At 38.7% G+C, this 15,903-nt stretch overlaps 4 protein-coding genes across 4 annotated transcripts; 1 reads left to right on the top strand and 3 right to left on the bottom strand.

Annotated features, from left to right (window-relative positions):
- Window positions 1-312: 312 nt before the first annotated feature.
- Window positions 313-1,456, top strand: LOC113688843 (fatty acid desaturase 4, chloroplastic-like). Its single transcript, XM_072051434.1, has one exon. It carries the CDS (start codon window positions 428-430, stop codon window positions 1,433-1,435), a length of 1,008 nt encoding a protein of 335 aa, XP_071907535.1. The 5' UTR covers window positions 313-427; the 3' UTR covers window positions 1,436-1,456.
- Window positions 1,457-1,723: 267 nt separating this feature from the next.
- LOC113688844 (vacuolar protein sorting-associated protein 22 homolog 1) lies at window positions 1,724-5,546 on the bottom strand. The gene is made up of 8 exons (XM_027206651.2): window positions 5,204-5,546; window positions 4,970-5,080; window positions 4,058-4,193; window positions 3,412-3,566; window positions 2,924-3,031; window positions 2,341-2,430; window positions 2,131-2,236; window positions 1,724-2,029 (listed from the first exon to the last, which is right to left on the bottom strand). Exons 1-7 carry the CDS (start codon window positions 5,252-5,254, stop codon window positions 2,132-2,134), a joined length of 756 nt encoding a protein of 251 aa, XP_027062452.1. The 5' UTR covers window positions 5,255-5,546; the 3' UTR covers window positions 1,724-2,029; window position 2,131.
- Window positions 5,547-7,377: 1,831 nt separating this feature from the next.
- LOC113690474 (probable folate-biopterin transporter 4) lies at window positions 7,378-11,850 on the bottom strand. The gene is made up of 7 exons (XM_027208390.2): window positions 11,503-11,850; window positions 10,664-10,791; window positions 9,849-10,070; window positions 9,126-9,566; window positions 8,663-8,860; window positions 8,424-8,561; window positions 7,378-8,000 (listed from the first exon to the last, which is right to left on the bottom strand). Exons 1-7 carry the CDS (start codon window positions 11,581-11,583, stop codon window positions 7,739-7,741), a joined length of 1,470 nt encoding a protein of 489 aa, XP_027064191.1. The 5' UTR covers window positions 11,584-11,850; the 3' UTR covers window positions 7,378-7,738.
- A 1,129-nt stretch (window positions 11,851-12,979) lies between these two features.
- On the bottom strand, window positions 12,980-15,520 carry LOC113690476 (uncharacterized). Its single transcript, XM_027208393.2, has 2 exons — window positions 15,227-15,520; window positions 12,980-13,493 (listed from the first exon to the last, which is right to left on the bottom strand). Exons 1-2 carry the CDS (start codon window positions 15,390-15,392, stop codon window positions 13,210-13,212), a joined length of 450 nt encoding a protein of 149 aa, XP_027064194.1. The 5' UTR covers window positions 15,393-15,520; the 3' UTR covers window positions 12,980-13,209.
- Window positions 15,521-15,903: the final 383 nt, after the last annotated feature.

The raw sequence follows: 15,903 nt of genomic DNA, 5'->3' as shown, positions 1-15,903 counted from the left end.
ATTTGGCATTCACTCAAACAACAGCTTTCGTTGTCCAGCAATGAGCCACGCAAACAATGCGAGACGAGAACTAAAATAACCTATCCAAATATTCACTCTCTCGAACAGAATATATTGTAGATCCCTCGAATTCTATTTCTTATAAAGCCAAAGTTATTTTCTTCTTTCCTTTTTTTTTTTTCCTTCCACCTTGAAAACAACAACTCTTATTCTTGTACGATACGAATTCAGTGGAAGCCTCCAGCAAGCAACTCAGCAACCACGCATCTCTCTTTGTAGCCACATTACTTCCTTATATTTATTCCCCCCGCTATCAATGACCACAAATGCTCGGGCTGAGTCTCATGAACCACTAAACTCTCTTCTCCTGCACCTTTTTTCATAGTACTATATATTGAGACTTTCTGGTGCAAAATGGTTTCTCTTGATGTTTGCAGAAGTTGCTACCATGTCTGCATTCCCTCATCTTAGATCCCTACACCATGTTAACCAATGCCATTATCTTTCCCCTCCCTCGCATATCTACCGCTCTATTACTACCACTACCACCAAATCCAGGCGGCGCCACCCTGAGCCATTAGTCGTTGATCTACCATGGGTTTTGAACACAAGCACCCCAGCCACAACTACCATTCCACTTGATGACCCAAGCCTGCAATCAACTGATCCACCACCAGTACTGAAACGGAGCACCCCAGTCGCAACCACTTCTATGCTCAATGATCCAAGCTTGAAATCAAAATGGTCTCACCGTGCATGGGTGGCAAGTGGAGGCACGACTGTGCTAGTTTCTCTAGCCAAGTCGGTAACTGGTGCAGTTGATTCGGGCACATGGCTACAGCCCATTTTAGCAGGCGTTGTCGGCTACGTGCTGGCAGACCTTGGCTCTGGAGTCTACCACTGGGGCATTGATAACTATGGCGATGAAAACACCCCGGTTTTTGGTAGTCAAATTGAAGCATTTCAAGGCCATCACAAGTGGCCGTGGATCATCACAAGGCGCCAATTTGCTAACAACTTGCATGCTCTAGCTCGAGCTGTTAGTTTCACAGTTCTCCCAATGGACCTTATCTTCAATGACCCTGTGCTGCATGGTTTTGTTAGTGTCTGCTCAGGCTGCATCATGTTTAGCCAGCAGTTCCATGCCTGGGCTCACACTACAAAGAGCAAGCTTCACCCATTGGTGGTGGCACTGCAAGATGCTGGAGTGCTGGTATCTAGATCAATGCACGGAGCTCATCACCGCCCTCCATATGACAGCAATTACTGCATCGTAAGTGGCGTTTGGAATGAGCTTTTGGATACATACAAGGTTTTTGAAGCCCTTGAAATGGTCTTGTTCTTCAAGCTAGGAGTAAAACCACGGTCCTGGAGTGAACCTAGTTCCAACTGGACAGAAGAGACAGATACCTCATCTCTAATTGCAGAGTTATAATTCAATTTTTATTATTGCTTATTCTTTTCTGCATGCTTTGGATGAAAGCAGCATTCTCACAGCAAAATGGCTGCTGTTGATGGATCCTTCTCCACTGTAAAGTAATTATTGATTAACCGGAAAAAATTAATCAACCACAATTCAATTATCTAGAAACACCATCCCCCTCCCACCCCCCCTTCACGGGGCCTTCTTTGAAAAAAATAAAAATTGAGAGAGTAAAAGAAGAATGGAACAGTATAGTAGAAGAGAACATTCCTGAATAGACTTCTTTCCACCCTTGAGAAATAATGCAAGAGAAGATCTGTGTATATTTTGAATTTTGCGTTCACTTTTTTGGCTGCTTCTTGTACAAAAACATGTACAGTTTGATTCTAAACCTGTACTACTTTCACAACTACAACTTCAACCACCAATTCCCAATACCACACCCACCTCCCATATAAAATCACCAAGAGATTTGCATGGATAACTTTGCAAACGTAGAATGTTAACAGCAGAGAGGTTATTTTGCCTTGCTAATCAGACCACAATCAGATTGACAATTCTTCATGTGTATACAAGAAGGATCGTCTCATTGTCATGTTTCATAACCTGTAGGGAAGGAGAAAAGGAGACGATGTCATCATGCCTATGAGATCCTTCATAGATTCTGACTTTTTTTGCATAAAACAGCTAGTGGTAAAAAGAAAAACCTTAGGAGGTATCAGCTCCTGCATATGAAGATATAGAAGATACACATGGGAACCAGTATCGTCGTCTTCCATCTTTATCACCATCATCAATCATTGCAAGACCTTCCTGCATTGCAGGACAAGGGTTACAAGCTCCCAAAAGGAACTACAGAACAAAGCACGAGTGCAAATTTTGCAAAATGAGATGTAAAAACAGCAGCAGAAACTTACATCTAATAAAGTTTCAAGGGCATCAGTGGCACGCCCAGAAGGCCAGGAAAGCCGTCTCTGTACCTCATCAACTGTAACAAAGCCTTGAGCCTGCAGGAATAGCAATATCACTATGCCAACCTACATCTAGACTAAGAGATTTTAAGCCACTAATGCAACTTTGATGCTTTGAAAGTGAGAAAAATAAATAAATAAGGACAGATTATAAGCGTGGGAGGTAGGTAACTCAAACTGATGAAATTGATAATCAAGTATGCATTAAGCATATTTCAATTCCTCTTCCTTCGCATGCATGAAACAGTTTGCCTAAGTTACAGCCTATTCAGTGGGATACAACCATATATGTTAAAATGAAGCTAGATATAGACGATCAGATATACTATAGGTCATACAGGCATTTGTAAAACCAATAAAGACCAATAAAAGTAGACCCAGCACAAAATGCCAAGAATTTGCCAAACTCAGATATACTAACACAAATAGATGGATGATGTTTGAATATTCATTATAACAGAAGTAGATTATATGGCATATCAACAATATTTGGGACAAATGTAAAGGAACATCCAAAACGAGTTGAAACCTGTGCCAGCTCTAGGATTTCATTATGGTCCTTGTTTAGTTCTGTTGGGACAGATCGAACTAGTTTTCTCTTTCCAACAGAGATCACCTCAAAACCACTTCCTAGTACCTGAAAATTTCACAAAAAGCATTTTAAGACAATGGAAGCAATCTGGAATTGTTGGAAATTTATCGACATGTGCTCCCCCCAGAGAGCAGAGAAAGCTAGCAGACGAGGAAACTTGGATGAATTAGATTGATTCAGGCAAACAATAATCTTTTACAACAGCCAAGGAATGCTAATGGTTAGATTGATTCAGCCAAGGATTCAAGGAATGCTAAGTAGGCTTAAAGGAGAGATAGTTAGTTCTAAGCAATCGAGAATTGCCAGCAGTTTGAAAAACAAAACATTGCAAGTTGCTTCAAGATAACCATCTCAAATGGACATAGTGCTGCTCCAAGTAAATTTCACGTATCTAGGAGCATATTGGCAGAAACGCAAATTAGTACCTTCAGCTTACTAATAGCACGCAAGCAGTCATCCTCAGAGACAGCTTCACGAGCTCCTTTGCGTCTCTGGCCAAGTAGTTTGCAAAGTTCCTCTAAGCTGATCAAACCTCCATTATGAGCTCTAGTAGACAAGCAAATATCAACAATTTGCACCCCTGTATGGAAAGAAATCAATTAAAATTCAAACATACAGAAGTCATCCAGCAAAGTACAATGAATAAGGACAAGAAGAAAATATTTTTAAATATAGTAATGGATAGACAACAGTAAGAGATAGTTTGCTATTCAAGTAGAAATCTTGCACGCAAGGATGCAAAATATGTCATGCAACTGTGCTTTATGCAATATAGTGTGTAACGGCAATCCTGAAAGCATAATTGCATGTCAGAAGTCAAAAGAATATTCCTATGATCTAAGTAGACAGAGCCCAGGGAAATGCAAGTGAGATCCAAGTTGCACTAGCGCATGTTAAAGAATCATAGAATAGTGCTCAATTACTGACATATATTCTGAAACATAAACAAATAGAAAATAAACCACTATGCAATTGCCAACTAGATATAAAGGACCACACAATTAGCAGTAAGAGGAGCTTTGTAACATTAGTTACAAATTTTTCAACATAAAAATGAGCAGTGTCACCAACCAAGTTCGTAATAGAAGTCACCAATCCCCAGCAGCTCTGCCCAGAAGCCCTTGTTTGAGGCTAGGGGGTCCACCCCCACTTTAGCACACATCTCATGGAACTGTGATCTGAAAGCTGGATTCTTGCGAATGTCATTCTGCACCAAGCAAACCAAGCATTATAAAAGGTTAAATCAGTAAATGCAACAAAAAACATATATCTTCAGCTATTAGCTCATTGTATCGCATACAGAACTTTGCTGATTCTCATTTTACTGAAAATAATACAGCGGAGTACCATTTCAATGCCAATTTTGCTTATGGTACTGAATGGTAACTCTAATCCACAGACACTTCCACCATTAGAAGGTCTAGCAAAGGAACAGGCATACATCGCTTTACCATGGGAACATGGAGGAAAGCAAACGCATTCACCAAAGCAAAGAAAACAACTTTAGCATTGTGGAGATTCTCATCCTTCATATGAAAATCAACGTACTTTTTATACAGTAGAAGAACATTACATCCAGATCCTGTCCCAAGGCTACCAGGATAAAACATTAACGAATTACACGACAAATGCATAATCGAGGATCCTGTTTTCATAGCCTTAAAATGAGGATACAATTCTTGCCTCCTCCATTACCCCTCGCCTTCCTGCTTCTTCCTTCCCAGCCCTTTTCGGGAAGGAAAAAGGGAAAGCTGAGATTTATTTACCTCCTCATTGAGCTCAAACAACTTAAAGATGACATTTTCTGACTTTATTCAGTTAATGGATTCTCTATATTCTTCCACGCAGGAGTATCTTTGCTCCTATTTTCTCCTCAATTTCTAGCTCTACCCTTTAGTTTACTCTCCCCAAAACCAGCAAGTATAACTACATTATAAAGAAATACGAAAAATTAAAAGAAAAACAGATACAGAAAGATGAAACCTTGTGTTTGCGGGCAAAGTCTTCAAGCTGAGAGCGAAAAGTAGATAGCTGCTCCTTCATTAGATCTGTTCTAAGCTTCGCCACATTTTCTCCCAGCAGCCGATATTGATCCTACACCCCAAAAACAATTACAAAAAATTAATTTTACCAATGAGTTATATATCTGATAAACAATCATGGAGCATCTATGTGTAAATATATAAGTAAATGAAAAGGATAAAGTACGGAACGAACTCTAGCGGCAGCAGCATTCTGCAAACCTCCAATTCCAGGTCTCCGCCTCATCCTCCAGCTTGAAAGGTCGTTCACCCGCCGCTGATTTTCTTCTGGTTTGGTTGAAGTGCTTGACGGTTCACAACGCAGTAAAGACTTCAGGGACGAGTTCTGATCGCCGGATAAGGGGCGGAGGCTTGTTTTTACTATTTTCTTTTTCCCTTTCCTTTCCCTTCTAATTTGGCATCATTAGTGCTAGCTCAAAAAGAAAGACGTAAGAAGAAGAAAAGTGTTTTTTTTTTTTTTTTTGAAGAAAAAAAAAAGGAGAAGAAGAAAACTGTTAAGTTTCCCAAAAAACCTATTTAACGTCCAATTGTTTCTTTCAGACTTCAGTATCCCTCAGTTCCCTACATTGTAAATATTTCAAAAGTATATAATCTTCTTCCTTCGTAAATGACAATTCCCAGTTTATAAGAAATTGTACAAGTCCATGCTGTAATTTAAGTTATCTAGTGTTTTGTTAGTTCTAAACTAATTAAAGTATCCTTAATTTGTAAACTCTTTTTTAATAAAATAATTTAATATTTTTATTTAATGTTTATGCTTTTTAATGCGCCAATTAAAATCAAACATCGAAGCCCATTGCAGTAGTTAATAGCAAAGTACACCAGAAAACCCCCATTTAACAATCAGTGATTAATGATCAATTTCTTCTCTACTTTTGTATTTAACTACCATGGGAGTAACTGGTAGCCATTCTTTTTTTTTTTTCCAATGAGTTTTACGGTAAGGAGGATTATCGCATTTAACTGATTTATATTAAATATTTATATACGCAATATTTATTCAACAAATCAGAGTGGCGCAGCGGAAGCGTGGTGGGCCCATAACTCACAGGTCCCAGGATCGAAACCTGGCTCTGATATAAGAGAGCAAGGCTTCTCTTCCCACTCTAGTATCATTTTTGCCCCACAGGTCCCAGGATCGAAACCTGGCTCTGATATAAGAGAGCAAGGCTTCTCTTCCCACTCTAGTATCATTTTTGCCGTTTCCCGGAGGAACTGAACTGTACCGGACCAGGCTAGTTGAAATGGCCATTTCGTATTCCCACCTAAAGTCTTTTCTCAAAATTTGCAACCTCCATGTTCCATCCACAATTTGTTCGATATTTCTTATTTAATTTATTCAGCACAAGGAATTTTTATCGAATCAACCAAAAGAAAACGTTTGCAAAGAAAACTTCGGGAATATTGCCCTCCTCTCTTTCATTATCTAGTGGCATCGGATACTTTCTTTTTAAGAATCTCAGTTACTTCCATCCAAGGCATCTTTCGTTCTTACCAGAAATTGATCATCCCTGTAAGAGTCAGTCAATTATTACTAGAACTTTTTATCATCAGAATATAATAATGATGGTCGAAGAATTTATTGTTGTTCTTCCAGTTGCTGCTGTCCCTGTTGGCCTTGGCCATATTGACCTTGACCCTGCTGCAATTGCTGAACAACGTGCCTGACGGCCTCACAGCGGCATTGCTCGTCGAAGTTCCTCAGCTGCTGGCAGCACTGCCTCAATTGCTGCTGTTGCTGTTGTTGATTGTACATGGGTACCACCAAAGGACTCCCCTGGCTTTGCTGCAAGAACTGCTGGCACTGTTGGAGCTGCAGCTGCCTTTGTTGAATCTGCTGTCTGCACCTCTGAGGGGACTGTTGTTGCCCTTGTTCGCCCCCATCCACGTTGGTCTATTTCCTCATCGATGCAGTGGGTCGGAAGCCAGAAACTCCCACCACAGCCAAGAGGGCTACGGCCAAGACTGCAGCAAACGCTCTGACATTCACCATTTGGTCCGTCTTACAGAGTGCTGCATATCGTAGTATTGTATTGTCATACAGGACAAGTTTGCTTTGGGGGTTTTGGGAGGGTTATGGCAAAGGGTATATATAGTTGATCTCAGGCTCTGCATGGCCGGAAGATAGCTATCCAAGGAAGACAAATGAGGTGGTTGTCAGAAAAGGCTTCAGCTTCCACGTATCTATTTGCATGCAAATGCTGCTGTTTGAGCCTATTCTACCCATGGTGATTTAACTGATTTCAGGGCGGATATGCTACAGTCACTATTCACCGGAAAAAATCCACAACACTGACGCGTATTTAAGTTGCAGTAAGAGAATATAGAGCTTGGTTGCAAGAGTTCAAGTGGAGCAACGTCAGAATCCATCAAGATTTAAATAAATGTAACAGAAGTCACAGATACACAACAATCTTCACATCTCAACAGCATCTTTTACTGTAACTGTTTCTTTTGTAGGAGAATCAACTGCATAGGGATCCTATATTGTCTATTCAGATGTTCTACATTCTCTGCCAAAAGAAAACTAGTATTACAAAATCACCTGTGGTTAAAACTATGCTCTCGACAAAAATCGCCTGTAATTCTTAATAAAATTAACTGCCTGCTTGTTCTACTTTCAGACCAAATAAAAATGGACAAATGAGAGAAGACAGCAGGCAGTTTTGTGAATCAGGAATCCCACTGTAAACTTGATTGTATCACGGAACTATGCTGGCATCCCAGTTGCTTCCTTTGGTATCAAAAATAGGAGCAATATGGGGATAAAAGTGCAGAGAACCTGAATAGTAATTCCTAAAGCAAGGTTGTCAAATGATCCTGAAGAAATATCTAGAAGTGAAGCAAGACCAGCACCAACAATTGATCCCACCGTAGAGCCCAAGTTGTTTATTGACATGAAGAGGGCAAATAAAGTTCCTTCAATTCCAGGAGGGCAAAGTTGTCCTGACATGATAAGGAAGGGCATGAACCTGCAAAGTAACATGAAAATGAGTTAATAATTGAAACTGCAGGATGCCATTAACAATCAATCATAGAATTGCCCAATAACATGCGTTGACGACCTGAACAACGAATAAATAGTGTTATTTTGTTTTTTGGATAGAAAAGGAGTAAACTTAATTAAAAAAAAAAATCAACTGGAATGTACCTACTTAACACTTCACTATCAGCTAAAAGAAAAGAAGATAATCCAACAGGGGGATTCAAAACAATCAAAATTTGGTTGGATTGAACTCAATCATACATTTTGCAACTGACGTGGAGTAGAGGCAGACTACAGAAATTGATAGCAGACATCTGAATATGAGTGTGAACATGAAAGTTAAGTGCCCAACAAATCCTAGTTATTAAATTAATCCCATAGACAAGCAAAAGAAAGATGCAGCACATACTTGAATTGATTGATACCATCTGCGAGAACAGACCCGCCTAGCACCATAACTTTATCAGATATGCCTAATGAAGTATTAGATCGAGACACCAAAGCCACATCCAGAAGGCTTGACAATGCCAGACCAACATGAGCCCACCTGCATAGAATGTGCAGATCATAACCACATGGCAATACCAATCAGTAAACTAACGAAAATTTTGAACATAGCAAGTATAAACTAATCAGGTGTATGCTTACATAAGAATTCTTCGTAAATTCATTTTCTTCAAGTAGCGATTATAGATGAAGGTTCCCAACATGAGACCTAACCAACCAACAACACGAGCTGTGCCCAAAAATGAAGCTTCCAAGTTTAGGACCTCTGACTGATAATAGAACATGATAGTTGAGAAGTTTGGAACAGTTACATTTGCCAAGAAAAACCATGCCATTGGTCTGTAATATGGAAGGGAAGAGATTAAGATACAACCAGAACATAATTAGAACAAAAGTTCAACTCAAAACAGTAAATAACGTCATCAACTAGCTAGGTCAGAGAGAAACGCCAAACGACTGATGGTGCAAAATTGTCTCATCAAACTTCATAGCTTTAGTGGTCACTTACAAGACCATCTCCAATCAGGCTTTAAATTTTACTCAATATTACATACTTCATCCAAGATAACAAAAATAATTATCAAAATATCTTCTCACTTATTACCTTAAAATCATTGGTTGACGGAAAGCCTTAAACAATGCAGAACAAGCCATTTTCAGAGAACGGAGCCATTGCGATGCTAAAGAAACATCTTTTCCAGAAATCTCAAATTCACTTTCAACTGGTGCTTCCTTTTTGGTGTTTTTGTGGCCCTTCTTTCGCCTCAAGGTGATGGTTTTGGACATGTTAGAGAACTTATCCTGATCAAGAACCCTTTGACTCCTTGTCTGCAAACCATTTGATGTAGACGGTTCAGGCAGAAAGGAATTCTCCTTGACCAAACCACAAGAAAATAACTGTATGGTTGGTAACACAGAAAAAAGTAGAAAAATTTTGTCAATCTGCAAATTTTCTAAGGCATATCCTCCGAGCAAACTTCCACAAATTCCTCCTAAAGCCATGGCCATCCAAGATACTGACTGGAGATCCCCAGCAAAAGAGGCCCTGTTTGAGTAGACATAAGACTTTAATCCATGCTGCAGAAACAGTTACACAGAGAGAGAGAGTGTGTGTGTGTGTGTGTCCAAAGAGAAATTAGACAAATGTAGTTAATATCTTCAATAGCTGGTTTGCCAAAAGCCTCAGACTAATCATCAAATGTAATTTCCATAGCTGAACATGTTTACATGTTGTTATCCAAGTAGATAATCATGCTTTCCACCATCCAGAAAAATAAATATATTCATCGTACAAATAACCAAATATGAATTCAAAATGAAAACATACCGTTCAAGCCTTACTGCCTCAGCAATCATCGCATCAATTACTACATCAGCCATTGCAGAACCCAGGTTTTGAACTGTCAAAAGAATCATGAGATGCACCCTTGAGCTCCTCAAGGATGCACTTACACCTAACATGAGCCATGGACCAAGAGCGAGCAGAGTTGCAAGGATCAAGTATGGAATCCGCTTTCTTCCTCTGATTGGTATGCAATCAGACAAGATTCTACAACCATCATAGCCAAATTTGTCAGTAGATAGCAAATTTAATGGAGAACTGGTGTTTTACAATAATCTAAAGGACAAAAAATAAGAACAATACTACAAAATTAGCTCCTTGCAAGATTTAGCGACCATTTATTCGTCCTCTACTAGCCACTATTAGCTCCATTCAAGCAGACGCTATCAGGTTATACAAAGTGACTTCATTTCTATTCTAGCAAATAACATACTTACAGGCTGATATTTCTACTAGAGAAGGCATAACTTTGACATGCCTAGTTACAGACACTTTCAATGATAAATGCTACACTCGTTTATGAGTAATTATCAGATAGACTCACCACACTAGAATCCAACAACACTCTTTTATCTTGGTTATATGAACTTTTATCAATCTATCCTCCCTGGCACCCTTCTCTTTCATTCTCCTCCTTATCTCAAGAATAACATTTATAAGTTACTATGATTGTAACATAACTACCATGTTTAGGTTTCACGTTGAAGCATCACAGAGAACTTAAGCTATTCTGAAATAATAAACCTGTCAAAAGTTCAGTTAATTAGTTCATAAACAGTAGGAAAAACTTGAATCCATACCCATATAGTGGTTTAATACTCCATGGAAAAATTGCAATTGAAGACACAAACTGGGAGGCTGAGGGTGATAACTTGAGATTGTCTTTTAGCTGATAAGAGACTGCTGTCCAGACAAAAGACCTGAAACCCTGCTTTCACCAAAACCCTCAGTCAGTAAGCAAGAACCATTTTCCAGCAAACAAATAACCAATCACGAAGAAACGGTTTTTCATCAAGACATTCAAAAGATGGAAACCAAGAAATAGCAGGTTTCACAGTTGACCACGTTATAGAACTTGATGAAACGAAATTAACAGGATGAGATAAAATTATGTACCGGCGGAATTATTGGCCCGCTGTAGTATAGTACTTAGAACTGCTAAAATTGATACTATCAATATGCTCTTTGAGCGTATTAACTAGTTAAGAGTTTTACCAATTTTGTAACAGAGGAAAGGCATGTATTAGTAACTTCTGATTGAAAGAATGCTCGAGTCAGAATAACAAAAACCATTTTTGCCTGCATTTCCAGGTCGGGTGAATTCAGAACTAAACAACCACTCCAGATTACACTAGTTTGCAAAATGAAAACCAGACTTAACTCAGAAATTATTTTTCTTCAAAACCAAAATCCACTAAATTGAATGCGTCCATCCCTAAAGGCCACGCCCAACATTTCAAGAACCCACTTCCCCAAAATTGAAAATTGCAGCAAAACCAATAATGTTCCACTCAAGAATGAACCAAAAAATAGACCAAACAAGAAAAACTCGAGATAGTAAATGACCAACAAAAAAAATGCTTGCAGTCGCAGATAAACGCATGGAGACCACGAGAAAGAATAATGAGAGCAAACAAACCTGGGTAAAATAAATCAAGCAAACAAGCCAAAGAAACGAAGCCCCAAATGCGATCCGTAACTGATTGATCCAGCCTATCATGTTATACTAATCCTTTTGCAGTACGCAGCGGCAACCTTCCTGCTCTACTTTAGCAATGACCCACTTGAGAAAAACCTAGTTTAATAATGGGTTTTGACTCTTTTCTATCGATCTTTTCCTCATCAAGAGAAGGAGTTGGATTACTGATTACATATGTTCATGACCAATCCCCGTGTTTAAAGATGGGAATCTTCATTGAATATTGTTGCCTACTCAATTTTGATACGTGCCTTCCTTGCTTTGCTCAGGTTCGCAACCACCTTTTCTATTGTTCGTTTCTTTCTTCAATTCTTGCGCCAACCGCATTCTCACTTCAAATATCAAATATGGGGAGCCAACTCCGCCAAGTCCAAATAGGAAGAAGGTGGCCGTTTGGAGGGCCGTGTCATTCTGTCCAATTGTCTCTGTCCACGTGGTATTGTTCACTCATGGTTCGCCATTTGGCATTTGAACGCTAGTTTCCATTTTTTAAAGTTGATTTTCACGAAAATTGCAATTGTGACTTCTGAATAATTATCGGTAAAAATAAAAATAAAAATTGCAATTTTTCTAAAGAAACCATTTGGCATTTGAACGCTAATTTTAAAGTTTTTGAAAGTTGATTTCACGAAAATTGGAATAGTGACTTCTGAATAATTATCAATTTGAATTGCAATTTTTTTTTTAAAAAATTACTTTTATGCGAACATATTTTCTAATCATCCTTTTACCATATATACATGCAATATTTTTTTCTACTAGACCAATCCTTTTCATTTTCCTTTCTTCTTTTTTTTTTTAACTTTTAAGGATGATGAAAATTGCATTTTTTTAGATTTTTTATAGAAAAATTACCGTAGTAATTTGATATATGTGAGGTAAAAAAATGAAAACTCAGCAATTTTTCTTTGAAAATCTGCAATCCAAACACACCCTTAGTTTTTAGTGCATCGAAGAAAACAGATGTGGAATCTGATCAAATATGGTTAATGTTGTCGTGTAATGCCAAATATTCAAATTTCTGTAACAAGCAATAGAGATTTAATAGATATATAAAACCTGATTCTGGTGCCATGTTGGTGCTGAAAAGAAGGATTTCAGACTCGTATCACCATCTATTGAAACAGTTTAAATTGTGTAATGAGTTTTGAAGTTTCTCAGCAGGTAGAATTTGTAAGAGCCAACAGTTGTTTATGCTTTACTAATGCAAGACAGCCAGATAAAGGGTGCCACCATCGCAGATTTCCCTGAAGACGAAGGGCCTGCTTTGTGGCGGAAAAATCAAACATTACTTTGTCTGGCATAGCCGCAGAGTTCTTTGCTTCTAACTACAAGGGAATCTGCAAAACAGTAAATAACAAGCAAATGCGCTGTCTTGGGGTTAACAAAAAATGAAGAGAGAGAGAGAGAGAGCGTCTTAGAGGCTACGACTCATCTTACCATCACATTAAAGGCAGGTTTACTTACAAACACCAACCACAGCAGTGTAGAAACTGAAAGTGGATAACTTACGGCCAAAATACCGCATGCGTTATTCAAAGCACACATACACACGCTAATATACAGTGGTAATTGCAGAAGAAACCTTCCGTTGTAAATGTAAAATGTGCCTTCCGTTGTATATGTGGAATGTGCCTAACATTTTCACTAGATGCAATATGTTGGGAGATTGGTAGGCCGATACACAAATGGTCTGACAGTGTGGGAATAGCCAGATGGATGATTGTAGCTGAACTTGAAACCAGCATTGCCATCTCCTGATTGTGTGCAGTGCTCATGGAAGCTGCTGATAGGCCTTGCTAGGCAAGCATCCCAGCGATCAGCCTCCGGCATTGTCTCTGCCACTGTGTATACGCCATTAGAATTTGTGAACGCCTGGTAATTCAGAACTTCACCAGACTTTGTTATGCAAAGAACAGCTACCTCAGCACCTGCTCCAAGAAAACCAAGTAACGGCTTCTTCATATGTAAAAACCTTTAGGGTTCAGTTTTTGCATTAGAAACAGACTTTAGCCAAGAGAAGCTGTTGAATAATCTACTGCTACTTGACTATCAAACTTATAAGAAACACAACTCCACAGTTTGTTCTTCTACCAAAAGGAACATCACAGTTCATCAAATTGTAAGCAACAGAAAACTCAGGTTGGCCACGAGATATTTGCTTTTAAATATAGGACAGCCAGGGCAAAAGGTTATTTCTGTACGCAATTCCCCCACATAGGACCCTCAATTTCACCTAACAGGTTTACTAGAAGTCATAAGACTAAACCTCATGAAACAGTGATAATCACAAGAGGAATGACCTCTCTGTTATCAACTTTATGCATGGGAGGCTCCTCCTCATGTAGACCTTTAACTTGGTTGTTTCCTTGTCAGGTTAATATCAGCCTCATACGTGTAGTAGTCTCAGTAGGACAAACAATTTCCCAATTTAAATTCGCTTCTTCAGCAAGAACAACACAAATAACAACTTCTGATTCAACCACCTTAAGTTTCAGGACAAAGGCTGTAAGTTACTATAAATAAAATAATAGTAGAAATACTGTCTGTTGCCTTTTTTTAATTTCCTTTGTAATTGTTTGGAGGTTTAGCTAGGAAATAGGGGGCACGTAAGTCCTTAACATGGAACAATCAATGAGAACCTAATATAAAATTCCTACACATATAGAAGCCATCTCACTAGAAATCATATGCATCAACACAAAATGAAACAAATATTTCATTTTCATACACAGACCAAAATGACACTCGTCAAAGAACAGATGTAAATAAATTTGACAAGAGATATGATCAGCTGAAGATGTGATTGTTTATGCTGTGACCATCTTATAGCTACTAGTGTAGTAAACCATGATTCTTCTGATCCTGTCATTTGTAACTGAATAATGACAATGCAACTAGGAAATATCTAACAGAAGCATATGAAGGGCCTCACAAGAAAGCATGGCTCACAGACAAGGCAATCAGAATTTAGAACAAATTACCATCAAAGGTGTGGATTCCACATAAGAAGATGTGGACTAGTGGTATCGAGTTTGCCTTTCCTAATCTTCAATGTCAATAGAGGAGCAAGTACGTAATACTTATATGCAATCGAGGCAAGTAAACCTAACAGACAGTTGGAATTCGCAGGGCATCCCAGCTTTTCTCTTAGGTGAATTTCCAAGCTCTAACCCCTCGTCCCTCAAATTCAGCAACCCAATTTTGTAAATGACCATCACATTCCCTTTTAATTTCGAGACACTTGATTATTTCTATTTTTATTTTTGTCCGATCTACCACCAATTATCCAATCCCGTATACTCAATAAGACCAAGCAAAAACGATCCATTCGGTGTTAGCAAATTATGTTCAAATAACTTCACTGAGCATAATAAAAAAGAGAACTTGATGCCAAAAACCCAGCCTTTACCGCCAAAAAGAGGTTCATACTATCAGCACAAAAAATCACTCTTCGGGCATCCCGAATAGCCAATCAGCGCTAGAATCAAATTTCAATTCAAGTACGGTTCCAGCTAAAAGCTAAATTTTACTATGCAATTCTCAAAATATTGAACTCATACGAGCTAGCCAAGAAAGAACATTTAAAAAAAAAAAAAAAAAAAAGTAAGAATTTATGCTTGAATAATAAATAAGAGGAATTGACAAAATTTTCAGCGTAAACCTGCTAAAACATGGTCTTCAGGGCCGACAGAAGAATCCCCACATACATCACACACCACTCTGCCATGGATTTCACCAGTCCATGCTCTCACGGCATCACTGTACAAGAGGGCCAAAACAGCAATAATTGTAAGGATAAATGGAAGCTTTCTGGAGTCGGTCTCCATATTCAGCACGGTACGAAGAAAAACTTTCTCCCCACCTACTAACTGACTGTAGAGGTGAAAATCTCGCCGACGGGCGTGTGATTTTCCCGTTCTTCCTGTTTGCAATTTTACTACAGGCAACCGGATCGGATCCTTCGACTTGGGTGCATAAGGCCTTGAGTGGGCTCCATTTTAGTAGTGAATTGACTTTTTTTTTTAGTACTCAATTGACTTGACTTGATTAGCAGCTGGCTCGATTTCTACCCTAGTAATTTTTAATAAAATGGCCATTTTATTCTTTATTGGCAAATGGCAATAAAATGGCCATTTTTGAAAAGAATGAAGGGTAAAAGCAAGATTAAGCTCATTCTCAAAGATGAAATTTGTGTAGATTTGTTGGGGTGGGAAGGGCAATGGCAAAAATATATAGTAAAAGCAAGATTAAACTTAATCTCGAATCAGTGGCGGATTTAAGGTGGAGGCACGGGCCCTACTGCCTCCTTAAATTCCTACGGTACCTATAAAATTTTGA

This window comes from Coffea arabica, chromosome 5c (assembly GCF_036785885.1).
Source record: "Coffea arabica cultivar ET-39 chromosome 5c, Coffea Arabica ET-39 HiFi, whole genome shotgun sequence".
NCBI lineage: Eukaryota > Viridiplantae > Streptophyta > Magnoliopsida > Gentianales > Rubiaceae > Coffea > Coffea arabica.
This window is presented reverse-complemented; position numbering and strand designations above follow the sequence as displayed.

Coding starts and splice junctions, on each gene's coding strand:
- LOC113688843 (XM_072051434.1), top strand. CDS start 428: ATGTTTGCAGAAGTTGCTACCATGTCTGCATTCCCTCATCTTAGATCC.
- LOC113688844 (XM_027206651.2), bottom strand. CDS start 5,254: ATGAGGCGGAGACCTGGAATTGGAGGTTTGCAGAATGCTGCTGCCGCT. Junction 3,567..4,057: donor TGACTTCTATTACGAACTTG/GTTGGTGACACT, acceptor CTTTCCATACAG/GGGTGCAAATTGTTGATATT. Junction 2,237..2,340: donor CCCTTGAAACTTTATTAGAT/GTAAGTTTCTGC, acceptor CCTGCAATGCAG/GAAGGTCTTGCAATGATTGA.
- LOC113690474 (XM_027208390.2), bottom strand. CDS start 11,583: ATGATAGGCTGGATCAATCAGTTACGGATCGCATTTGGGGCTTCGTTT. Junction 8,861..9,125: donor CGTCAACCAATGATTTTAAG/GTAATAAGTGAG, acceptor TCCATATTACAG/ACCAATGGCATGGTTTTTCT. Junction 8,001..8,423: donor GATGGTATCAATCAATTCAA/GTATGTGCTGCA, acceptor GTTACTTTGCAG/GTTCATGCCCTTCCTTATCA.
- LOC113690476 (XM_027208393.2), bottom strand. CDS start 15,392: ATGGAGACCGACTCCAGAAAGCTTCCATTTATCCTTACAATTATTGCT. Junction 13,494..15,226: donor TGAAGACCATGTTTTAGCAG/GTTTACGCTGAA, acceptor TTCTTGGAGCAG/GTGCTGAGGTAGCTGTTCTT.